Source organism: Mustela lutreola, chromosome 7 (genome assembly GCF_030435805.1).
Source record: "Mustela lutreola isolate mMusLut2 chromosome 7, mMusLut2.pri, whole genome shotgun sequence".
In the NCBI taxonomy this organism is placed as follows: domain Eukaryota; kingdom Metazoa; phylum Chordata; class Mammalia; order Carnivora; family Mustelidae; genus Mustela; species Mustela lutreola.
This window is the reverse complement of record NC_081296.1, coordinates 70,478,523-70,505,239: the sequence shown is the minus strand read 5'-3', so window position 1 is coordinate 70,505,239 and position 26,717 is coordinate 70,478,523. Positions and strand designations below refer to the sequence as shown.

General features: G+C 35.4%; 1 protein-coding gene across 7 annotated transcripts in view; it reads right to left on the bottom strand.

Moving 5' to 3' along the window:
* Positions 1-26,717, bottom strand: part of CTDSPL2 (CTD small phosphatase like 2) — a 79,364-nt gene that overhangs the window by 15,748 nt on the left and 36,899 nt on the right. For 6 of the 7 annotated variants that reach the window (XM_059181398.1, XM_059181399.1, XM_059181397.1 and 3 more), the window contains 6 exons: positions 16,235-16,373; positions 14,587-14,736; positions 9,463-9,678; positions 5,246-5,324; positions 4,846-4,957; positions 2,580-2,666 (listed from right to left, as the gene is read on the bottom strand). In XM_059181398.1, coding sequence (XP_059037381.1) covers positions 2,580-2,666; positions 4,846-4,957; positions 5,246-5,324; positions 9,463-9,678; positions 14,587-14,736; positions 16,235-16,373 — 783 coding nt within the window. The remainder of the gene's footprint in view (positions 1-2,579; positions 2,667-4,845; positions 4,958-5,245; positions 5,325-9,462; positions 9,679-14,586; positions 14,737-16,234; positions 16,374-26,717) is intronic. The other variant, XM_059181401.1, reaches the window with a different exon arrangement.

Sequence of the window (26,717 nt, the reverse complement as noted above, 5' to 3'; positions counted from 1 at the left end):
TTGAAAGAAAGAAAAACAAGTAGAATTAAAATTAGATATAGGCCAACCATGACAAACTTACCATAAAAAGAAACCCAAAGTAAAATAAGTCCCAAGAGGATACTTTACTTGGTGCTGATTCAGATGAAGAATTTGATCCTACCTTAACATTACCAGTTTATTTTTAAGAGTATATACTATGCTATGTAAATGCTATGGAACTGATATATTCAAAAGTATATAGATAAATGCCATGGAACTGTTCACTTAAAAATGGTTTATTTTATGTTGTGAATTCATCTCAATAAATTATTTTTTAAGAGTATATACAGTATTTTACAGGTTTCTACCTTTAAGTGGGCCACATTATATTGCAGTGGTTAAATATGTAAGTTACATCTTACCTAATAATGTGGTTTCTCCAAAATCTCTTAGATCATCTCAGACCCTTGTGTATATTTCTTCTTTGCCAGTAGATGGAGACAACACCACTGAAAGTTTAAAAGACATCATTCCCTGTTTAAAGGGAGCTTGCTGGTCTGAAAACTAGGGGAACCCTAACCCAAGATTTCTTCAGTTATTTTTTAAAAAAGCAGACAGAATGGCTATGCCAAAACCAGAAATCCAAGGGATTATACCGAATAGTAACTATGGACATCCTCAAAAATTTACTGAAGGGAAACTAAACTCTGTACACAATTGAATAGCTAATAAATCATCATAATAAAATGCAATCATCTCTGTAACTTATAAGATTCAAACTTCCTGCTCACTGCTCCTAATTTAGGCTAGAATATTTATTTTTCAGTTTCAGAAAGTGTAATTCAGAATATGTAAGAAAAAGAGTTCTTTGAATTCCAGAGGTAGATGCAGTACATGGATGGTGTTTATAAGTATTAGTTTATGTACTGCTAGAAGACTTTTCTTCAAAATAAGACAACTATCCTGATCAACATAGAAATCATAAGAACTTTATTAAAAAAAAAAAGAGAGAGAAGGCAGAAATGGTGGAAGCAGCAAGAAAAAATTCAACTGTATGGTCACAATAAAAAGAAATGCTCATAACAGGGAAGAATCAAACTCATCTACTTTCCAAGTTTCTTACTTCACTACTAAAAATGATATAAACAAACCAAAATTGTCTGCAAGAAGCAAATTTCAAATCTGAAAGCTTAAGAAGTCATCCAAAAATAATTATTTAATATGTTTCAAATAACAACTTTCCTTTCCAAATTCAGAGCCTGAACAAAAAACGAAGTTATCAAGCTAAAAAGAGAGAACTGAGGTATTACTGAACTATTTATATTTGCCACAAGACTCCTGTCCTAGATGTGGACTAAACAAGAACAACCCATTTGGCAGAAAATGTCTTATTAAGAAAAAAGATTACATTAAGCCAAATAATATCTAGTTAAAAAGAAATACAAAAATCTTAAAATCCTTTATTTTAATGTATATTTTGCTCATTCTGTAATCAAAAGCCAGAACTAAAACAAGCTTCCACAGAAGGGAAATGAATATAGTGCTCAAATATTAGCATGCCTGAAATGCCTATCTAGGTTAAACCAGAACTAACAATAATTGCTAAAATAAATTCTCTTATGACATTATAAGATAAAGTAGGTAAAGCAGATCCCGAACCACAAACTTCTATTTAACTCTGAAATTTTTTGATTCCAAACAGACAGGAACTATCATGTGCCAAGAAAACTACACCCATATTCTAACTGCCTATTAAGAGCACAAACAACCATGAGCTCCTTTCCATCATCCACACAGTAAATGTTCTGCAGCTTTATTTAATCCTTGGGTTGGCTTCCTCTTGACAAAGAACAAACTTTTTGACCCTTTCCCAACCCTTCAACAACTGGTGTGTATAAAGGTAATGCTTTAATTAAGTAACCACCACCACCACCACAGAAACACACTTTGCAATTTTCAAAGTGTAGTCATATAAATAAATTGAAATTTTATGACAGGAAAATCTCAAACGTAAAGAAAAAACTATGGCCAACACACATAATTCAGTGAAATGTAAATAATATTTGCATTTTGCATGGTTACCTATCCACCAACACAGATGAGGTAGAAATGATTTTACCCAGATTTTTTAAAGCAGTAACTGGAAGAATGTCCTGGAATTCTAGGATTAATATAAAGTAGATATACCAAACTGCAATCTACAAATGATATCACTACAAAAGGAAATAAAAATGACCAACAAGGAATGAATTTTTATACTAACTGGATTTTTTGGGGGGGAAAAAAAACCACACACAAAAAACAAAACACCAGGTGTTAACCTGGAAAGTTCTTCTTGGGGATCTATAATTGTCAGTGCTCCTGCCTCCACCTGCTGGCAAACAGATTATGAAATGAGCAGAGATCACTGGTTTAAAAAGTTGACATTTTTGGGTAACTTTAATGTCTTATGTAATTATTTAGCATGATGCTACTCTGTGTTAATAAATCAGTAATATATTGATGAAATCAATTAGGAAAAAACACACTGAACTTTACACACACAAAATTACAAAAGATTTCTTGGCTCAGAACATTGTCTAACAGGCCAAATCAATTTATAAATTGTTTTTAATTACCTGATAAATGACATCTTGGAAAAGGACTGGAAAAGTAAGTGCTGCATCTTCTAGCTCATTTAGACTACAGTGTACTAGTGTTTCATCCTTAAAATAAAAAGCACATACCAAGTGAACCAAGATATTTAAAGTAATTTCAAATGATAATTTCATGTACCCATGACCACCAAACACATTTATGAAAGTACTCATTCATATGTGGAATTTCTATTTATCATACATTCCTATGTGTGGCATAGCAATTTGGGATAGAATTTTCTAAGCCAGTTCTCAGGTATGGTCCCTGGACCAGCAAGTAGTATCAGCATCATCTGCAATGAAATGCAAATAAATAACTAGTTAGAAATGCAATATTCTAACTAGTTATAAATGCAAATCTTCCAGCTCCACTTGTGATAATTCAAAAACTCAGAGGGGGATAAAGAGGAGCTCAGCAATCTTTACTTAATAAGCCCTTGAGGTGATCCCAATGCATGCTCAAGTTTGAGAACCAGTGTTCTGAATTCTGCAGCTGCCAACTTTCTGTTAAGTAAAATAAATATATACTCCTTTTATTTAACAATTAGCCAATGGAAGTTTAGAATCTAATTATATTTAAAAGTACACATATTCTATTCACATAGCTCCTTATCCTTTAACCTTTTATAAAGATTTTTATATTATAAAATGGATGCCTCAGTATCTGTTGAATATGTTTCAGACATAAACATTATTTAACTAAATTAGCAGTCAATGAAGACTTGTCATTTTTGATTATCACACCCTATTTGCTATTAAGAGGATAAGAAGGTGAGGATCATTCCATCTAAGATATGTGCCAATATTTATATTTCTTAAATAATGATTAAAAAACAGTTCTATTTGTAGTTAAGTGAAAAAACACTTTTTTTGGAAAAAAAAAAAGCTGCCAATGACTACCCCCAAGATTTTCCAATGCATTTACAATGAATTAAAATGAAACACAAATGTTCATACCTTGTGATTCCACATCTTATTAGCTGGAGTGTTTCTTTTAACCTAAAGTTAACTCTGGGGAGGCAAAGAGCAAAAAATACTCTAGATATGCCTCATTTTCTTTTAATAGCATATCAGTCTATATACATTTCAAGGTATTGTCTTAGCATCTTAAAAAAAGGTATCCTCTTTTCCTCAACTGCATCATAACTAATTCTACTACTTCTTCATCTATAGATTATCTAAATTTTGATCCTTCTTCATTTACTTCTATAAAATTACTCATTTATGCTCAGCCAAGTCCTATCTTTTCCATTTACCTTCACACTGGATTAAAAATTATATGGTCAAGCTTGCTATCATGACCACATCAACTCCTAACACAAAAATATAGCAAAAGCTCTTTTTTCAGTTCCTTCACTAACTTGCACATCAAATCTACACTACTCATAATCAGTTTCAAAATATTCTCTTGCTACTTATCCTCTAATAAATACCTAATACTTAGGACCTCTGGAGAGCTCTCTTACGTCACTTTGGCTAGACAAAGGCTAAGGTATTAAACTCTCAAAAAAGAAATATACATGCTAGTTACAATTTCAAATAATAAACTTTTCCTCAAGAAAAAAATTTTATGAGAAATAAACCACATTTCCAATTATAGGATACCAGTAACAAAGGCTAAATAATAACATGCTTCCCAATATTATGTAACAGGTAGGTGTTCAGTTCTCAAAGCTCTTCTGGTACCCTAAAACATAAATCTTTAACATACCAAGAGAGCACATTAAAGGTTTTATTAGCATTAAGAGCTCATGTTTTTAGGAGTCTATTAATAAAGTCATTGGTATTAGATAAAGCACAAAAATAAGAAGAGAAAAAGGGCTATAATCTTGCATAAGGTCCATTCAATGGGACCCAGATAATATTTGGTTTTTCAAAAAAAAACATAATCCTGACACCACCCCCACCCCCACCTGAAAAAAGACGAAATCTAGGCATGAAATGAAGTAGAATTTATCTGGAAATTTAAAAAAAAAAATCACAAGGGTCTCAGAAATACGGGGGAAAGAACTAATTTCAAAAATGAAAGCCTAATTTATTTTCAAAGAGTACCTGATGACAACCAAATTGAGGACCCTGGCACTAGACTATGCTTCAAATAAAAACATTTCACAACATCCACAATATGTTTTGTAAATGTTTAAGATTATTCACATTCACTTTTATCCTTCCAGGTATTTTGGGCTAGTGTTTTAAAAAAGAAATTTAACTCCTTTATTTTCTCTACCAGTACATATAATATACTTACCAGGTCTAAAACTAGGGAGAATTCTGGTGTGCTTCTTGTTTTCAATGGAAGAGCAGGTTTCCTATTTAGTTGTTCTTCTGTCAGTGGTGGAACATGTTTGATGAAATAATACCTACAAATCAAATTTTAAGAAAATCTCATTTCTACATTTTATAAATATAAAACATATTACTAAATTCAGCTTATATTTAAATCTTTAATTAAATAATACACTTTTAATCTAGTAACCAAAACCTGTGAAATATAAATAAAACTGAAAATATTAGTACTTCAGTAACTCAGTAAAAGTATTAATACCTACAAGTTACATGTTCTTTCCAATATACCATTCAGCCACCCGTCCACTGTCTTTCATTCTGCTCCAAGAGTAAAAGGAAAACAAAAAAACAAAAAAACTCACGGGTCAAATACTTCCCAGTCTTCTTCATAGGTGGCCTCTGCATGAGTTGATGAATAGCCACTATCTGGAGTTACTGGTGCTATTTAATAAAATGAAAAACAAAATGTTACTTTTACTCACTATGAAGTATATATTTTTACCCTTTTATATGATTTTCCTGAAGCCCTGTGTATTTTAGGTTCAAGAAATGAAATAATTTACAAATAGTAATGCAAAGCAAATTTATTAACACAGAGATCTAACTCCAGACCCAAAAGAAAAAATTGCCATTACAGGTAAAATGGCAAGCTAAATCATGGCTGGCAGAATTAAAATCCCTCACAGCCAAGAGAAAATTTACTACTTATTATCACAAACATACACTCCATGAAATTTCAGTTTCTAGCTGAATTGTGTTTTATATATATAACCATAAATATTTCATGGGGCTCCTATAACCAGTGACACTTAGCAAACTACCCTGTACATGTACAAGCAATCAGTATATATTTGTGCTGACCTTACAGCCAGAGGCAGTTTTTAACCTGAAATCTATGAACACTGACACTCCTTAAGAGGTTCATGAAACTCCCTTGAAAACTTAACGAAAAAATGTTGTATGTACATTTTTACAGGAATCTCAGTGGTGTCTAAATTCTTTTAAAAAGTTACAAAACGCTGCTCTGTATAGAAACCATTGCTTTAGAAGAGGCTTTATTTTACTCCTAATTTACAAGCAACCTAAAAATAATCATGAAGTAATTCTATACTCCATGACAAATGGTCCATTCTACATTTAAATTAAAATTCAAATGATAGAGCATCAGAAATAATGCCGAGAGGGGAGCCTGGCTGGCTTACTTGGAAGAGCATGTGACTCTGGATCTTAGGGTCAAAAGTTCAACCCCCATGCTGGCTGCAGAGATTACTTAAATAAACAAAAAACTTACAAAAAAAGAAATTATGCTGGGAATTTTCTAAGACAATAATTATAACAAATTCAAGGAGAGGATAAAATACAAGATTTTTAAGTTAGAGGTACTGTCTCCGAGATAAAAGTTCAAGATGGATGCTACAGACTGAATGTTTATATCCCCACAAAATGGTATTTCAAGGTGGAGACTTTAGGATGTCATGAGGTCATCCACCCTCATAAATGGGACTACTGCCCTAATAAAAGAGACTCGAGAGAGTTCAAATATTTTCTACCATGTAAGGATGCATGAGAAGACAACTGTTTATGAACCAGAAAGCAAGCCCTCACCAGATAATGAATCTGCTTGGTGCTCTGATCTTGGATTTCCCAGTATCCTAAACAGAGAAATAAAGTTCTGCTGTGTATATGCCACCTAGTCTGTGGTAATTTGTTTTTGCAGTCCAAAAGGACAAAGACAGTGGGAACTCAAAAAAACTTCTATAATCTATCTATAGGAATGCAATATTGGTGGATAATAGTCAAAGGACAAAAACCAAATCCTTTTTGATATTACCAGGTATTCTTTTTTAAATGATTTTATTTCTTTTACAGAAAGAGAGACAGAGAGACTGAGTGCATGCATGAGTGGGTAGAGCAGCAGGAGGTGGGGGGAGAAAAGGGAGAGACTCTCAAGCAGACTCTGCAATGAGTGTAGAGCCTGACATGGAGCTCCAGTTCATGACCCTGAGATCATGACCTGAGCCAAAACCAAGAGACACTTAAATGACTGAGCCACCCAGGTGCCCCATCATGTATTAATTCTTTATGTATGTATTACCTTGTTAACATAGTGTATATGTTTAGTGAAGGACAATAAATGTAAAGCATAATTTTTGTCCATCTAACAACTTTATGCCAATAACAGTTCATTAGCAGAAGGGGTGATATAAAATATATCTTTTAACTACTTCTGATTCAAATTCCTATTATCTTCAGAGAAAGGGGTAAAGGAAGCAATATTTGAGTGCACTTTTATTTCACCCCACCTAGTTTTCAAAACCCTGAATTATTTCCCCTTCTAAAGGTCAGAAAACCATCTTAGAAGTTGACTAAAGTCACAGAGCTAAGTAAGTAACAGAGCCAATCTCCTTCCTTCTTATTCTCTTTGGCTAGGTTCCTGAAGTTAAAGAAAAGTAATAGTAATAATCTTTGTCACTCATATTCATCTTTTAACATCAGCAAAAATTTTTCTTCTATCCTGTCATGATGCAGAGTAAATGCAATGTGCCACCTCATCATTTTGTGCACTTATTTTTAATATCCCTCCCCACACTGTACAGTAATTTGTTTGATTACTTGGCTCATCAACTAGATCATATACTCTTCAGGGTCAAGGAGCATTTATCTTATTCATCTTTATAAATAATGTCCATCACAGAAAATAGGTGTTCGATAAATGTTAGGGGAAAAATGAATGAGACAACTGGAGCAAATTTTCTTTCCCACCCTCCCCCCCCCCAGAAACCACTAACATTATAGAAATCCCTTCTCTGTTTTCGCTGTTGTCAAAAAAAAAAAAATACAAAGGATTATAAAGCAGTACAAAAATAATGAACAAACATCAAACAAGAGGCCTGGACTTAAATCTATTTGCCCAAACACCAGAAAAGGAATGAGCATAAAATGATAGGTGAAGAGTTGACTCCTTTGTAAATCTTATCCACCCAAGAATGAACTATGTGCATAATCCATTTTGATTCCACAGATTCATTATTATTCTTAAAATATAATATTATAGGGCACCTGGGTGGCTCAGTCAGTTAAACAGCTGCCTTTGGCTCAAGTCATGATCCCAGAATCCTGGGATCAAGTCCCACCATCAGGCTTCCTGCTCAATGGGGAATCTGCTTCTCCCTCTACCTGTTGCTCCCCCTGCTTGTACTTTCTATCAAATAAATAAATAAAATCTTTTAAAAAATATAACATAATTGGGGCGCCTGGGTGGCTCAGTGGGTTAAAACCTCTGCCTTCGGCTCAGGTCATGATCTCAGGGTCCTGGGATCGAGCCCCGCATCGGGCTCTCTGCTCAGCAGGGAGCCTGCTTCCCTTCCTCTCTCTGCCTGCCTCTCCATCTACTTGTGATTTCTCTCTGTCAAATAAATAAATAAAATCTTTAAAAAAAAAATAACATAATTTAACATTATAGATATTATGTTTAACATTATAGAAATTAATCTTTTATTAGACCAATTTAAAATAAATCTTTCCTGTTATGTCACTTTTCTCTTCATATTGGTATTATTGGGTTGTGCTATATAGAAGTTTCATAACTGTATGCATTTTTTAAATGTTTTCTCTTTTATTTTTTCAAGTTTCCCTTTATATTCAAGGGAAGAACATCATTCTACTTCCTTACACCAAACTACATTTCTGAACCAATAAATGGCTAGGGTCTCTCAAATGCCTGGCATTATAAAAAGACAAATCTAAAATAAAACCCTGAAATCTTATTCCTCTGGGTAAAGATGACCATCCTAAATTTTATTTCTGCTTTTAAGCATGATGGAACAGTTTCATCTTTTAGCTTTATACATCTGTATATCACAGCCCTCAGAGGTAATAAATTCTGATCTCATATGTTCTACATTTCCATGACAACTGGCTCAGGCTCCTAACAAGTATGTTAGGCCTTTATAAGGATCCAGAATTAGGCTGCAAAGTTTGGATGTAGGGAAAGATCTAGGAAAAGAAGCTTCTTTTGGGAGGATGTCATCTATATAGGCAACAAATCTGAAGGTATACGATTGCCTGAAGGTGGGAACTTCAAGTCTGAGACTGGTACAATTATATCAAGAGTGTATGTTTTGCTGTTTGTATTAAAATTCTCTAAGTAGTCAGGTAGTAAAAATAAACTGTAAAATGACTGATGCTCAATCAAAACAACCTTCTCTTTTTTTTTGTTTAAGGATTTTATTTATTTGTCAGAGAGAGAAAGCACAAGCAGGGGTAGCAGCAGGCGGAGAAATGGGCTCCCCCCTGCTGAGCAGGGAGCCAGACACAGGACTAGATCCCAGGATCCCGGGATCATGACCTGAGCCAAAGGCAGATGCTTAACTGAGCCACCCAGACATCCCTCAAAGCAACCTTTTAAAAAAAATTCAATTTCAAAATGACCAGATTTGGGGGGGAAAGTTTTAATTCCAATTTTAATCATTTTATGTTCAAGAAAGAAAAACTTATGTATTTGATCTATTAAAGAAAAGAATACTGAATTTTTATACATTATTCATGAAGATGCATTAAGAAAAGGAATTTTCTTCACCTGTAAGGGGTGGGATATCACGATTAACTGTTTCTTCTGCTTCTTCTAAACCATTATTTATTGATGGCCTCACTTGAACTGCTTGATTTGAGTAAGCTGCTCCATTTGTTGATGTAGTAGTACTGGTAGTGATCTCATCCACCTGTTCCATATCAAGTTGTTTTACTATCTCTTCAGCTTCCACAGCCTGTCCTGGGGAATCGGATCCTGATGTTCCTATAATCGAGATTCAGTATGCTCACAACCATCATTTAAAAACTCAACAGGGGGTTGGGGAAGAGGCATAGATGCTTTCAAGGGTACAAACTTACAGCAAGTCAACCTAAGCCCTAGAGACTTCATGCACTGTAGAGTGAATATAGACAAATACTGTATCATAATCCTCAAACCTAATTGTTCTAACCACTAAAAAGAAAAGGTAATTATGTAATGTGATAGAGGTACTAATTACTGTTACAAGGCAATCAATCATATTACAATATATAAATGTATCAAATCAACTTGTTTACCCTTAAATTTACATAACGTAGGTGAAATATATTTTAATAAAAGTGAAATTAAATAATGAAAAGTAAACTCAAATATTTGGAAAAATTAAATACAACAGAGATAGAGGTGAGGATACCACTGTTAATGAGTCTTTTCCAAACATTTCAAATAATCAGGAATAAAGACTATTATAAAATAGAAGGATATTGGTGAACAAAATTTTCTTAAGAGTGTTCAAATAGTTTAGAAACACCTATTTATAGTCAAACCACAGTCATAATTTAGAACTTTTAAACATTTTTGAGATGTAACTGACAATATAACCTTGTGTAAGTTTCAACTGTATATGTTGATTTAATACATTTATATATTGCATTATGATTACCAACCTAACCTGAGGCTAACACCTCTATCCTGCCATATCATAACCATTTTTCCGTGGTGAGAAAATCTAAGATCTAGTCTCTCTGCAACTTTGAAGTATACAATACAGTATTGGTGACTGTAGAACTTTTCAATAAAGTATATATCATTTATTAAATGCCTACTATGAGCTAGGCATTATATATGTATTTTTTCCATTATCTTTTCCATTATTTATTTCCATTAAACAACTCCTGATTCTTCCAGTACTAAATAAACATCCTAGCCACTGTAGGCAGTTGTAATTTTTAAGCCAAATGTAGTTATCCAAGAATGAGCTAACTGTTCCCCTAATCATCGGACCATTTTTATTCAGAGATATAAGAACAATTTCCTAACAAGATTTCATCTTAGTAACAAAGACTGAAGTTAGTTTCCTCATCATACTCGACCACCACCTAAATGACTGTGTTGCCCAATTCTTCTTCCACTATGAGATAAACCCAACTTGCTTTTTTTTTTTTTTAAAGATCTTATTTATTTATTTGACAGAGACAAAGCAAGAGAGGAAACAGGACACAAGCACGGGGAGCGGGAGAGAGAGAAGTAGGCTTCCCGTTGAGCATGGAGCCTGATCCCAGGACCCTGAGATCATGACCCAAGCCGAAAGCAGACGCTAAACAACTGAGCCAGGCTCCCCCCAACTCTATTTCTTTATGGAATGCTCCAAATGTCATTTTCAATAAGATCAACCTCCCATACTCCTTCTCCCTCACAGCTTCAACCCCTTTCCAAAAATCCTCTTTTCCTGACATCTTTCCCACAACATACTAACTGAATAAGAACTCATTTACTTCCATTGCTGCTACCAGATCAATGGTTTTCCACTGGATTTGCAAAAAATGCCTGTTCCTTTGAAACTGATGTCACTTAGCTATATAATTCTTCACTTATCCCCACTGCTGACATATCCCAACTGCAGCCAGCACCCTCTCTCAATCAGAGGAATTTAACACCTAGCTACCAGTTCAAAGCTCTATTAAACATCACCTAGTGGTTACTACAGGTGATTATCAATGACTCACCTAAGACTAATCCTTAAAGGTCTTACCCTCTTTAGCTCCTTCTTCGTTTATACTGCTTTCTTAAGCAACTACCATGACCATAACCTGGACATTCACACTAAGCAAAGGTTCATCTCTGAAAACTAAAGTTCAAATATATCAATCTCCTACCATAACCTAATCTTTTAATTATCTATCTCATATTCCTATTATATGTGATCTTCAAGTTTGATAAAAGCCGGTCTCTTTCATTCTAAACAATCCTTCAACAGCTCATTCCCACCCTCTCATTTAGTTAGATTTCATGGTATCTCACTTAAACCACTCTCAAACCAGCAGCTTCAGGATCCTTGCTCAGTCTTGACAGTCTTTCCACTGTTATCCATTACAGAAATCCCTCTTGAATCAATGTAACTTACTGCTTACTACTATGTGTGTTTCTTTAAATTAACCCAAAAGCAAACACTCTAAACCTTCACTGTTCTCCTCAATCTTGGCCACCAGGAATCTCAGCACATGTCATCATCATCTCCTTCAAAGAAAAAGTTGTAACTATCAAACATCAACTTCTGCCATCCAAACACTTATTTCTCCAAGATCTTAGTTCGTTGAAACATACAGACCATTTATTATTTAAATTTATTATTTATTATGAAAAGACCATAGGTATTTTAATATCTGTAAACTGATAATACAATAGACTATTGCTTAAGCCCAGATTTCTAAGCTCCACACCACACCAGAAGGACAATGGCTACCAGACATTTTATTTGGCTATTTCATGGCATCTCAAACTCAGCATGGCCCAAATAAAATTCAATTATCTGTCTTCCAAAACATAACTTCCTGCTCTTGAAAAAATAACCTTGTGTCCTCTTAATCTCTTGTTTATTTCATCTCCAATCTGTGCCCAAAATGTGTCCATTCTGTATCTCTGATCCTTCTTCTTTTCTCTAATATCACCATTAAGGTTGCATGAAGTCTCACATGGACTATAACTCTAATTGTTTATCCCACACACAACCTTTTAGAATGTAGCCAACACACTACTGCCAAAGAGCTTTTTGGAAAACACAAATCTGTTCATATTATTCACCAGTTCAAAATCTTTCAAACATCTTTCACTAAGGATAAAATTAAAATTAAAATATCTTACCATGTTAGCTTTAATTTGCCAAATTTGTAACTCTATCTTAACCCATTCTATGCACTCCTCAAATCTATCTGTAACAAACTAATTTGTTTCTCAAACACACTATGCCTTCCCTCATGCTGCTCATTCTTACTGGAATGCCCTTTACCACCTTTCAGTTTTTCTATAAAGACTATTGTTAGATGCCACTAACTCCATTCTCTGAATATCCCACTGCCCCATACCTCTATCAATGCACTTATAAACATTTATAATACCTATTTATGCATCTCTCTCCGTCTTGTAAAAAAGCAAGCTCCTTGAGGGCAGGGACCATGTGTTAATCACCCTTGAATCTCCAGGGACTAGTAGTACAATGTCTGGGACATGGCAAATATTGAACTGAATGAATTGAAATCTTCAAATCACCCCATCCCATACTTAAGTATAATTATCCTCTCTCATGGTTAAGAGGCTCCATTTGAAGAACTGGACCAAGGTAACACAGTTAAAGAGTGGCAGAGCTGGAATTTTAAAACAAATCTTTCTAATTCCAATGCCCATTCTTTTTCCACCACACCAGCTATTTCCAAAGACGTTCTAAGGGGCACTAGTTTTACAAGATATTAATTGATCTTCCACAGAAAAGGGTTTTTAGAGTAACACATGTCTAGAAAATACAAGGTTAAACAAAGTTAAAGGTAGTTTTTTGTTTTATTTCTACTACAGGATTTTACAAGTTCTTTCATGTGCCAACATGCATTATTTTTAGCTCCCAGAGCAATTAGATTTTATAGTGTACCACTCTGTCTATATTATTATCCAGAAACATAATTCAGACTAGAATTTAAATAATCAGGCAACAAACATTTAACGGCTATTTTCCATGTGCCCCATGCTATATCAAACAACTAGGTAGATGCAAAAATAAAGACATAATCTCTTACCCTCATGTAATCCAGAGACTAAATCAACATTTATGAAATTAAGAATTAATCAAAAAATATAGGACACTAAGTTAAATCTTTAATAAATATATGTGGGGCAGGACAACCTGGGTAACTCAGTCTACTGGGCAGCCAACTCTTGGTTTCAGCTTGGGTCATGATCTCAGGGTTGTAGGACCAAGCCCTACACTGAGTTCTATACTCAGCATGTAGTTGGCTCTCTCCCTTTCTCTCCCTTCTCAGATTCTCTCCCTTTCTCTCCCTATTCTAGGGCCCGTGTGCATGCTCTCTCTAATAAATAAAATCTTAAAAAATGTATGTATGTTGGGAAACAATCCAAGTTTCAATCTTTGGCAAAGGCATTGTATAATGAAAACATTCAATTCATTTGCATTAGAGTAGTTACTAATTATCCAAATTAAAGATCCCTAGCGGGACTTTGATGATAAATGATGAATGACAAAATGTGTTACAAATGATTAAAAAAAAATGTGTTACAGAAAATCACCTAGTTTCAGTTCACTTAAAATAGTCAACAAATTCTACTTTATTAATCTAGAATATTGAGAATATTTCTGGATTCTCTCCTGGTACACACTAAGGATTACAGAAATCTTTCCAACATGAAAGAAATTACTTACTTCTTCTCTAGCCCAAAGTTTAGCATTTAGCTTTTCAGGTAGTGAAATACTTCAACAGAATTAAACATGACCTAAATTTATCTCAGTCACACACAAAAAAATGGAGTTTAAGAAGCTGCGTATTTTTTTTTCTTCAGGAGCTGTGTATTTTTAATGAGGCTGAAAACAAACCTAAGATGCTGACAAAATATGCCAGTAAAATCAAACAGATCTTTAAAAAAACTAGGAAAACTATTAATTTTTTAGACCCAAATTATGGGTAATATAGCTTATACTTACCATTTTTTTAAAAAGATTTTATTTATTTATTTGACAGAGAGAGACACAGCAAGAGAGGGAACACCAGCAGGGGGAGTCAGAGAGGGAGAAGCAGGCCTCCCACCGAGCAGGGAGCAGTTGTGGGGCTCAATCCCAGGGGCCTAGGACCATGACCTGAGCCGAAGGGCAGACGCTTAATGACTGAGCCACCCAGACGCCCCTCTACTTACCATTTTTATTTGCTGGTGAAAAAAAGTTGAAGACAGGAGAAAATATGGTCCCCAACAATGTAGTCCTTGGAGGACTGCCAGAGGAAGGATTATCTTCTAATTTTCCATTTTGTTTTACATGTTGATTTGTCATTTCATAACTACCAGCTTCTAAGAAAGAAACAAGAAAAAGGTTGCAATCTAGAAAACATGACTTTAAGGAATGTTTTAAACAATTCACTATGAAAATAATTTTTTGCCTCAAAATATTTCATAAAAACTGATTAACATGTAATGTTAAGAAAGCTGATTACTTAAAAATATCCTGAGGTAAATAAATTATAAATCAAATTATTTTTATAACAAGTTTATTTATAATGTTTTGTAACTGCTACAAAGCATGCTGACATCTATAAGTATATAGAATGAAAGGCTTCAAAATTCACAGTGTTACAGAAAATGAAATAAATTCTTTGTAAGTAAAGCAAGTTACATCAAAAACATAAATGCAAGATCCTGTCCTTATTTACATTTTGGGAGGCTGCCTATTTCACAAAACCAATCTATTAGTAACAATAACGGCTAAATAAGTAGAGGCAACATAGATCTACTGAAGTAGAAGACTGTGTACAGCAGTGTCTATTACTTATGCATACCCAGGCATCATTTCAGAGTGGTTAAGAACAGGTTTTTTTGTCTTTTGGTTTTTTAGTTTCTTATGAATAAAAAAAATTTAATGGATTTTTAGAAAATATACAATAAAAATAAATTCAAACAAATGTGTTTTGATTAACCATCCTTGACCTTCTGCAACTTCACTTGGTATCTACCACATTCTTTCCTTCTTTGAAATAGGCCTTTTGTTTCTTTTTCCCTAATTTTAACAATAGAGATACAACACTGAATTGAGGGGAAAGAGATAAGGAATTATTCTTGTTGTGGTGTTTAAACCAGGAATGGTTAAAAAGCAGTAATCCACACTCTAAAGTGTTGTTTTTTATAGCTTTCTCTGCTTATCCTTCCTTCTCCTTTTTCACTTTGAGGAGCTTCCCAGCAATATTATAAGATACTGACCTATAACAAGGTTTATCAAGAGCAGCACTACTGATTTTGGGCCTGGATAATTCTTTACAGAAGGAGGATGTCCTGTGCATTGTAGGATGTTTAGCAGCATCCCTAACCTCTACCTGTTAGATCTGAGTAGTAACCTCCCAACAAACTGTGACAACCAAAAAGGTCTCCAGATATTAATAAATGTCCCCTGGGGACAAAACCAACCCTAGTTAAGAACCACTGCCCCAAGTGATACAAGTCCCCTATGAGCTATGAAATTCCATGATCCAGAAATAAATTCTTTATACGTATTTCAATACATTAAGTTTGATACATTAACTCAGTTAACTAAATTTATTAGAGGTCAAAGATGCTCCATATACATTTTTCTGATAAACAGCATAAAACTTGCTGCTCTGCCTTTATTTATTTTAACTCATCAAAATAGATTTATACTAGATAGATGAATTTTTATTTTATTTCATGCTGATACTTAATACAAAGATTACAAAAATAAGGGGAAAACTCTAGAGTCAATTTTTAAAAACAGAAAATAAATATGACAGGTAAGATCTCTGCTTACACCTAATAGAACAATATCTAAATATTAACAAACCTCCATTTACTTGACTTTTCCGTCTTACTCGAGATATCTGTTTGTTAGGCTTTTCTCCTGCTCTTGGTGTTGATGTGATCAAATTATTATCTATATCACGTTCAATCCTATTCCGTTTCGAAGGATTTTCTCTCTCTTCCTTAAGATATGAGGAAAAAACATGCATTGAGCATAGGCATTCTGCCTTTAGATTATACTTATAAAATATGATATGTAGCCCCATGTTCATTGCAGCATTATTTACAACAGCCAACAGAAACAATTTAAGTATTTATCTGTTGATGAATGGATAAGGAATATAAGGGATGTGTGTACACACACACACACACACACACACACACACAGGAGTATTATGCAGCCATTAAAAAGAATGAAATCTTGTCACTTGTGACAACATGGATGGACAACATGGATGTGCTATGGGAAGATAGTTAAAATACCGCATGACCTCACTTTTATGTGGAATCTAAGTAACAAATGAAAAAAGACTCTACTCATAGATACAGAGAACAGACGGGTGGTTGCCAGAGGTGGGTGATGAGGGGTGGCAAAATGGGTGAACAGACTCAAAAGGTACAAATTTTAAGTCTAAAATAAATAAATCATAGAAATGTAATGCACAGCATAGAAACTATAGTTAATACAGTACTGCATGTTTGAAAGTTGCTAAGAGAATAAATTGTAAAAGTTCTCATCACCAAAAAATGTTCTAACTATGGTGACAGATGTTAGCTAGGCTTACTGTGATGATCATTTTACAACACATATATATAAATATCAAATCATTCTGTTTTACATTAAATCTAATATAATGCTGTTATATTATACCTCTAATATAATGCTGTTATAGTATACCTCAATTTTTAAAAAAATAGATATATGTGTAATATATTTCTGTTTTCCACATCCAGAAGAAACAAAATAGAACTACATAATATCCAACAGTGCTAAAAAACAAAGGAAAAATCTGACAATGTTAGAGGTTAATTATTAATGTACTTATAATACACAAATATAACTAGAGCATCCTTATAATTCAGATCCTTTCTCCTGGGTCCATTTAATTATCTATGCTGGGCGCCTGTGTGGTTTAGTTGGTTAAGCATCTGCCTTTGGCTCAGGTCATGATCCCGGAGTTCCAGGATCATGTCCCGCATTGGGCTCCCTGCTTGGTGGGGAGTCTGCTTCTCCCTCTGACCCTCCTTCCTCTTGTGCTCTCTCTCTAATAAATAACATCTTTTTAAAAAATTAAAAAAAATAAACTGTGCTAATGAAATACTCAATTGTACAATCTCCTCTGAGTTTTCAGCAATTTTCCCCTATTCTTAAACTGGTCCGAAAGAACAGTGGTTGTTTCCTTGAGCACTCAGGATAAGAGTGGAATTTGCTGGCATATCACATATTACCAAAAATAACAGGGCCTGCCATGCCACACCATTCTTTAACTGCCCAAATTAATACTAAAGAGTCTACTCCCTAATAAAGCTCCCTATTCATTTCCTTTTATATGGGAGAAATCGACATCACCAGTTAAGACTGTTTTTGCAGTACTGACTAAAGGACTATACGCCAAGTATACTGTCAAAGTATACTGATTTTTCTTCATTTGTACATCTATTTTTCTCATTTATAAAAGTTTTCTAGAATCATCTACCACATGAATGACATTACTGTCATACTGGCATATAACTCCTTGGTTTTTTGTTTGTTTTTTAGTAATCTCTATACCCAACATGGGACCCTAACTTAAAACCCCAAGATCAACAATCCCATGCTCTACCAACTGAGGAAATCCGGTGCCCCAATTCCAGCTGTTTTAATGAGACTACCTGATATCTTTTGGTAAGAATTAGATTTTTAAATCTATTATTAAATATAATCCGTACATATAATCATTATTCTTATTCAACAGGAATAACTTCTTTATTTGTATTGAGAATTTGTATCCACTGCTTTTGTATCAGAGCAAATAAGATGCTGCTATACATTTTCTAAAGGTTGAATATTATTTTATTATTTTTAAAACAAACCTTGGTATTGTAAATGGCTACAATTACAACTGCCTATTTGGATTAATTCTACTCCTGAAGCCAGTACTACACTGTATGTTAACTAACTTGAATTTAAATAAAATCTTGGAAGGAAAAAAAGATATTAAAGATTATTAAAAAGCTAAACTTCCCTAAAAAATAATTCCCTACTTAGATCAAAACAAAGATAATAATATCAGAGTGCCTGGGTGGCTCAGTGGGTTAAAGCCTCTGCCTTCAGCTCAGGTCATAATCTCAGGGTCGTGGGATCGAGCCCGCATCAGGCTCTCTGCTCAGTGGGGAGCCTGCTTCCCCCCTCTCTCTGTCCGCCTCTCAGCCTACTTGTGATCTCTCTGTCAAATAAATAAATAAATAAAATCTTTAAAAAACAAAACACAAAGCAAAACAAAGATAATATCAAAATACATCATTCCATATCATATCATATAGAATTTTACTTTTACTCAGTTTCTCTAATGTTTTTGTTTTTGTTTCTCTGTTTTTGTTTTTTAAAGTTTATTTTTGTATGAGAGAGAGAGAAAGCATGAGCACACCCAGGGCAGACAGAGGGAGAAGCAGGCTCCCTGCTGAGCAAAGAACCTCAATCCCAGGGCTCCAGATCATGACCTGAGCTGAAGGCAGATGCTTAACCGACTGAGCCACCCAGGTATCCCTTGATATCTCTGTTAAAACAGTGTCTTTACAGCACAAAATAATGCTTCAGTGATCTACAACAAAATTCTTCAAATGGTTGCTATTTGTCATTCCCCTGAATTGTTTTTTTGTTTTTTGTTTTTTTTTTTAAGATTTTACTTATTTATTTGACAGAGAGGTAAGAGAGAGCACAAGTAGGCAGAGCAGCAGGCAGGAGTGGGAGAAGCAGGCTCTCTGATGAGCAGAGAGCCCGACACGGGGCTCAATTCCAGGACTGCAGGATCATGACCTGAGCTGAAGGCAGACGCTTAAACCAAATGAGTCACCCAGGAGGCCCATTCCCCTGCATCTTAAAATCAATAGTAACTCTCATATCCCAAACACTGGCTCTCCATAGCCAGAAAACAGTACTCTATGAAGTCCTTCAAGAACAGAAATAATGCTACAAAGCCAACCACACTAAGCTCCAGCATCTTCTTGAAGAAGCCCCTTAATAGATCTGCTATAACACAAATACTTACATTTCTGAAAATCCTGCTTTCTGCAACGCTAAAAATAACAAGGCTTAAGGAAAAAATAATTAGTCCAGGAGGGCAGAGAGGGGTATACAAGGCTGACCAGTCAATGCCCCGTTAACTCTGTAACCATAGCACTAACAAAAACAATGATTGGGACACCTCCAGAGATAACCTGGACACCCTAGTGAGGCAGCTAACAGCAGCCGAGATGCAACCTCAGGGCTTAATAAAAGGTAATAAAAACAAAGAAAGAGAAACAAGGGCTTATGGGAACTGAGAAGTGGAGCTTTAAGACAGTAGAGCTAACATGGACACAAAAGGAAATGCAGACTGCCACATGAGAAAAGTCCCTGCTAGACCAGAGTATACTTCTCTAGGAGGGAACCCCCTTCCCTGCCACTGCTAATTATCATTTCTAATTAAAAACCTGTGTGTGTGTGTGTGTGTGTGTATTTGGGGGTGGGGGGCTTTTGTTTCTCTACTGCTGAATTTAAAGTTTTTTACTTTCTTGATGAAATATAAAACTCAATTTTCTGGGCACCTGGATGGCACAGTGAGTTAAATGTCTGACTCTTGTCAGGGTTGTTGAGACTGAGCTGAACCCATTCAGCATGGAGTCTGCTTAAAAGACTCCTTCTCCCTCTGCTCCTCCGCATCCATCTACACTTGTGCTATCTCTGCTCTCTCTCTCTCAAATAAATAAATAAATCTAAAAAAATTCAACTCCCTCTATTCAGGATCCCTTTGTCTAGTTTAAGAAAAAGTCATGTAGAAAGCAATACAATACCCATGTTATACTGACACTGTTCCCCTATTTATCAAGAATCTATAAGCTAACTAATGTTGTAGAACTAGGCACATTTCTTGTAGAACAGAACAGATACATATAATATCTGAGGCACGTGAGTGGCTCAGTGACTTAAGCCTCCAATTCTTCATTTCAGCTCAGGTCATGATCTCAAAGTCCCAGGATCGAGCCCCATAGTGTCAGGCTCTGCGCTCAAATGGATCACTCTCTTTTCCTCTGCTGCTACCCTTGCTTACACTCTCTAAGTAAATGTTTTAAAAAAAATAAAGCATGTACGAGGTGCCTGGGTGGCTCAGTGGGTTAAAGCCTCTGCTTCAGCTTGGGTCATGATCTCAGGGTCCTGGGATCAAGCCCTGTGTCGGGCTCTCTGCTCGGCCGGGAGCCTGCCTCTCTGCCTACTTGTGATTTCTGTCTGTCAAATAAATAAATAAAATCTTTAAAAAAATAAAGCATGTAAATACATACGTAAGGTAAAAATATTTTAGCTTACATCTCTAAGTAGGAAGAGGAACCTATTAATATCAAGGTTAAAAGCTCTGTAGTCATTGACAATAAAATCCTAGTCTTCAGAATAATGCAATGAAATGTCTAATGATGCTCCAATTCTGAAAGACAATTCATCTTCCAATCCTGGTCTTTCTTGAACATTCAACTATATAATTTGGAGACTTTATGAATGTGGCATAATTTTTTAAAGAACTAGGGAAAATAAGATTCCCACATTACTGTACAGGATGCTTTAATAAATTTATTAACCCTGCAATGTCTTCTCTGGAATTCATATTTTTTGAAGTTGTCCCTAAAATAGGCATTTAGGGGAAAATCTTGGGAAAAGAGTGTTCTTATGTCTCCGAACCCCAAGGGAAACACAGAGACCTAAAGAAAAAAAAAAAAAAGAAACCAACAGCGAATTCACAAGAAAACCAGGAGACAAGGTTTTGTCTCCCCTAAATTCCAAGCAGATGAGGACAAACCAACAGCCACTGCACCTGAGCACCCACATACAGTAGTGCAAAAGAAAGCAAAGGGATCAACAAGGTGTATGATAAACCTGAGAACAAGAGAGCCCAAAATAGCTAAAATGTAGGTATTCAAAAGAAATCATGGCAGATCAATTTCATGAGGAGAGAAAGCTGCTATCTTGACAATCTAACAGCAAAGGGGTCCATGGTGAGAATGGAACAACAGTTCCTATGAACTCTTGAAAATTACCAACTATGATTCTCTTCTAGAATAAGCCATACAGGGGCACCTGAGTGGCTCAGTAGGTTAAAGCCTCTGCCTTTGGCTCAGGTCATGATCCCAGGGTCCTGGGATGGAGCCCCACATCGGGCTCTCTGCTCAGCGCGGAGCCTGCTTCCCTTCCTCTCTCTCTGCCTGCCTCTCTGACTACTTGTGATCTCCCTGTCTGTCAAATAAATAAATAAAATCTACAAAAAAAAAAAAAAAAAAAAAAAAAAAAAAAAGAATAAGCCATATACTAAGGAGAAACTGCTGGGAATGGAATCAAAACTGAGCAGCAAAGTCACAACAGAAAAGAAGGAAAGAGGGTACCTGGCCTGGTTAGCTAGATGGTTAAGTGTTTGACTCCCAATCCTGGCTCAGTCTTGATCTCAAGGTGGTGAATTCAAGCCTTGCACTGGACTCCATTCTAGATATGGAGTCTACTTTAAAATACAAAAGGGGAGGGGGTGCCTGGGTGGCTCAGTGGGTTAAGCCACTGCCTTTGGCTCCAGTTATGATCTCAGGGTCTTGGGATCGAGCTCCGCATTGGGCTCTCTGCTCATTAGGAAGCCTGCTTCCCGCCCCTGCCCCCGCCTGCCTCTGCCTACTTGTGGTATCTCTTTGTCAAATAAATAAATAAAATCCTAAAAAATAAAAAAAAAAATACAAAAGGGGGGGGAAAGGAAAGTGAAGTTTCAGATAAATATTGGGTTTAAAGAGATAGAAATTAAAGAGATAGAAAAACTCAAAAAGCGATCACTGTATTTTTTAACATTACACAAAAACCAAAACAGTTGGAAAAGATACCCTAAGCCACAAAACCTTCTAAAAAAACTAATCTCATACAAAAATGAGCAACAAGGAAGTACAGATGTTAAATCCACACAAAAATTATTGTAATAAAATATACGGGGGGGGGGGGTGCCTGGGTGGCTCAGTGGGTTAAAGCCTCTGCCTTTGGCTCGGCTCAGGTCATGATCCAGGGGTCCTGGGATGGAGCTACACATCTGGCTCTTTGCTCGGTGGGGAGCCTGCTTCCTCCTCTCTGCTCGCCTCTCTGCCTACTTGTGATCTCTGTCTGTCAAATAAAGAAATGAATCTTAAAAAAAAAAAAAATACAGGGAGTAAAATAACATCTCTACAGATAAAGAATACATGTTAGAAAAATATGCATATAGATCAAAATTATAACCTTCTATTTCAGAACACCAGATTCAGTGAGAAAATAATATGAGACATATGGGTTAGAAAAATTCAAATCATAAAGACAAAACAAAATAATTAAAAATAACAAAAAAATCGTATCAGAAATAAAGACTGAATTAGAATGTACAGAAAATTGAGTAAACAATTGATTATGCCTTAAAAGAAATAGAAGATAAAATAGGGAAATTTTTAAAAGACATCAAAATATTACAAATACTGAAGACACACAAAAAAGATCTAACAAAAAATAGGTAGTCCCTGAAGAAGCATGGCAAAAGAACGAATATTAGAAGATTTTCCTCAAAGGAAAGATTTTAGGGGCATCTGGGTGGCTCAATCAGTTCAGTGTCTGCCTCTTGGTTTTGGCTCAGGTAAGGATCTCACAGTTGTGAGACTGAGCCCTGCATCAGGCTCTGTGCTCAGCACAGAGTGTGCTTCAGATTCTCTCTCCCTCTTGCTCCTGCTCACACTGCCACTGTCTGTTTTGTGTGTGTGTGTCTCTCTCTCAAATAAATCTTTAAAGGATTTTAAATTACATATTCAAAGATATGTCTAACTAAAACTATCAACTCAGAAAACAAGATACATCCTAAACTTCATAGAATTTAAAGAAAAAAAGAATCTTACGGAGATCAAGACAAAAATTATTTAAAAAACAAACAAAAAAAAATTACATTATCATCAAACTTCAACAGCAATGCTTTTCATGCCAGAAGAAAATGAAGTAACAGTTAAAATAATCAAGAAAAGCCTAGCTAAGTGATTTTATATGCAGCAAAACTGAATTTTCAACCTTAAAGAGCATTGTTTTGTTTTGTTTTTTAAAAAGATTTTATTTATTTGACAGAGAGAGAGACAGTGAAAGAGGGAATACAAGCAGGGGGAGTAGGAGAGGGAGAAGCAGTCTCCCCTCTGAGCAGGGAGCCTGAAGCAGGACTTGATCCCACGACACTGGAATCATGACCTGAGCCGAACGCAGAAGCTTAACGACTGAGCCACCCAGATGTCCAAAGAGCACTGTTACCAACATGCAAGAATATTGTTCCCATGAGTGCTTTCTGTGGCACCTATTAGAAAATGAGCTTCAGACAACAAAAATAACTGCAGATGATGACATGAAGACTGAGGATAAGCATTAAATATACTGAACATATGCAAACCCTGTAAAACTAAGATACATGAGGATTAAAAGATGGTATATAATGACAATAGGCTCAGTATCCACAGATATAAAACTAAGAAAATTGGTAACTGATATATTAAGTTTTTTAAAACTGTTCACTTTAAAGTAATTCTGAGACAGAAAACTTAACAGAATTCATTCCCAGCTGATCTATACAAGAAATACTAAATGAAGTTCTTCAGGCATAGAATAAATAATACCAAATGGGATCCTAAACCTGCAGTAAGGAATGAATACCACTAAGGCAATTATGAGGAAATATGAAAGATCTTGGTGTCCAGTACTACTGTGATCTTACCAGCTCTCTTTAATAGTCATACATGCTATAATCTCTGTAGCCTCATTATGATCCAGTAAGTTATTATTCTGAAGTCTTAAAAGTTTTTAATATGTATATTTGTGGAAATACAATAAGAGTACTCTTAGTATTCTGCTTTGCAATAATATCAAATTTGGTTTTTATAATTATATTTAAACAGCTATTTTGAAATTGAATAATATTTTAAGAGTATTTAGAACTTTATAATTAAGAATGGATCATTAGAATAAAAAAGGGAGATTAGGGATGCATGGGTGGCTCAGTCAGTTAGTTAAGTGTCTGCCTTTTGCTCAGATCATGATTCCAGGATCCCGGGATCGAATTCCACATCAGGCTCCTTGTTCAGTGGGGAGCCTGCTTCTCCCTCTGCCTGCCACTCCCCCTGCTTGTGCGCTCTCTCACTCTCTCTCTCTGACAAATAAATAAAATCTTTTAAAAAATAAAAATATAAAAGGGAGATCAGACTATTTGTGTTTCAATCCATTATCACATTGAAAAAGAAACTGACATATCCAAATTCTGACTCAAAAAAGGGGGAAAACTACTCCAAAGAATCTGAATCAAACTATAAATTACAAATGAGAATATGATAAGCTATTTTCCCTTTGGCTGCAAAAATACTATTACGTTGTCCTCTCATGCCTTATGTAATAAAACATATCCAAATAAAGTTATGTTGCCGATTCAGTTTACTATCATTTGAGAACACTCAGCATTTAAAAAAAGGAATTTAAATGTACTTTAAATGTATACATGATGAATTCTTTAAAAGCCAATAATCATTACAGTTTTTCAAACTAAAAATTAAAAAGTCAATGAAATATCTTATTACATTGGCTGAAAAAGTATACTTAATATCTGAAAGACTTATAAACTCCCGCACAGCAGACATTGCTGCAACCCTGCTGGATAAAGTCAGTGAAAGAAACAGGCTCTTCCACTTCCCAAAGATAAAGTGGAACTGAAATGATAACTTATCTGCAAATACAGGAAATGAGTTAATATCTGGTCTACAGTGTTATATTTCTGCCTTATGGATATGGCCGACTTTCTGTTTTGACTATATCTGATACTAGCATCAACTAATCATCAAAGATTTTTACTGTAAATGGTAACAAACACAAGTGGTAAATAATTCTTTTGCATCTCAGTTTACCTTGAAATAACTTCTGTTGAATATTTGTGCTGACTATACAAAAGCAATCATAGATACAACTACTATCACTTGGCACAAATTAAGGCAATGATACCCAATAATCACTGTATTATTTATTGCCATGCACTAGAGGGGGGAAAAGGCCAGTTTGACTTAAGAATGTTTCTGATAAAGCTGTGAAATTAATTAAATCTCAACTCTTAAATACGTCTTAACACTGTATGATGGGCTGCAAACCTGTGCTTCCACAGTTGTCTTGAGAAAAAGCACCTGAGTTGGAGCACCTGTGTGGCTCATTCCATTAAGCATTCAACTTGTGATTTTGGCTCGGGTCATGATCTCAGGGTTGTGTGTTTGAGCCCTACCTCAGGCTTATGCGGGGCACAGAACCTGCTTACAAGTCTCTCTCTCTCCCTCTCCCTCTGCCCCTCACTCCCTAAGGGGTGGGGGGAGGGGGAGAAGAAAGGAAAAAGAAAAAAAGAAAAAGCAACTGAGTGTTTAAGTTATTATAAGCAGAGTTAGACCCCTTTTCCAATGGAAATCTATTTTTAAGTAGGTATTTTCTGAAAAGTGAACAAAGCAAATTTATCACTTCAAGAAAAACTTTTTGTTGCCAACAATAAAATGTGAGAGCTTTCAAGCAAAAGTCATAATTTTAGAAAAGTTGGACCCAGGAGCACCTGACTCGCTCAGTTGGTTGGGTGGCTGGCCTTGGGCTCAGGTCATGATCTCTGGATTCTGGGATCTAGCCCACATCAGGCTCCCTCTCCCACTGCCACTCCCCCTGCTTAGGTATGCGAGCCCGCACTTGTGCACTCTTTCTCTCTCTAATAAATAAACAAATAAAATCTTCAAAAAAAGAAAAGAAAAGTTGGACCCAGCACCATGAGCTTGACAGCTTCCCAAAACTATCCTGTTGCAGGGAATGTGAGTGGTTCAGTTGACTGAACACCAGACTCTTGGATTTCAGCTCAGGTCATGATCTCAGAGTCCTGAGATTGAACTTAGCATTGGGCTCTGCACTCAGCGATGAGATTCCTTCCCCTCCCTCTACCTTCCCCTGCTCGGCTTGCTCAAATAACGCTCTCAAATAAATAAATGGATAAATAAATAAATAAAAACAAACTATCCTACTGAGATCAATGGGGATGTTCATAAATGTGATTTTTAAATACTGAATAATGAAATATATTAATATGTAGAATAGCTACATAATTCAGTAAACCAGTATCTTCTAAATAACCAGTGCATAGTGTTAGAAAATCATACATGGTGCATCACTCATTCCAGGTGCATGATAGACTAACAAAAAGATCACTGCAGCTCTTTCAGATTCCATCTTGGAACAAGAACCTAAGAAACTACATTTGTTAAGCTTTGGTATA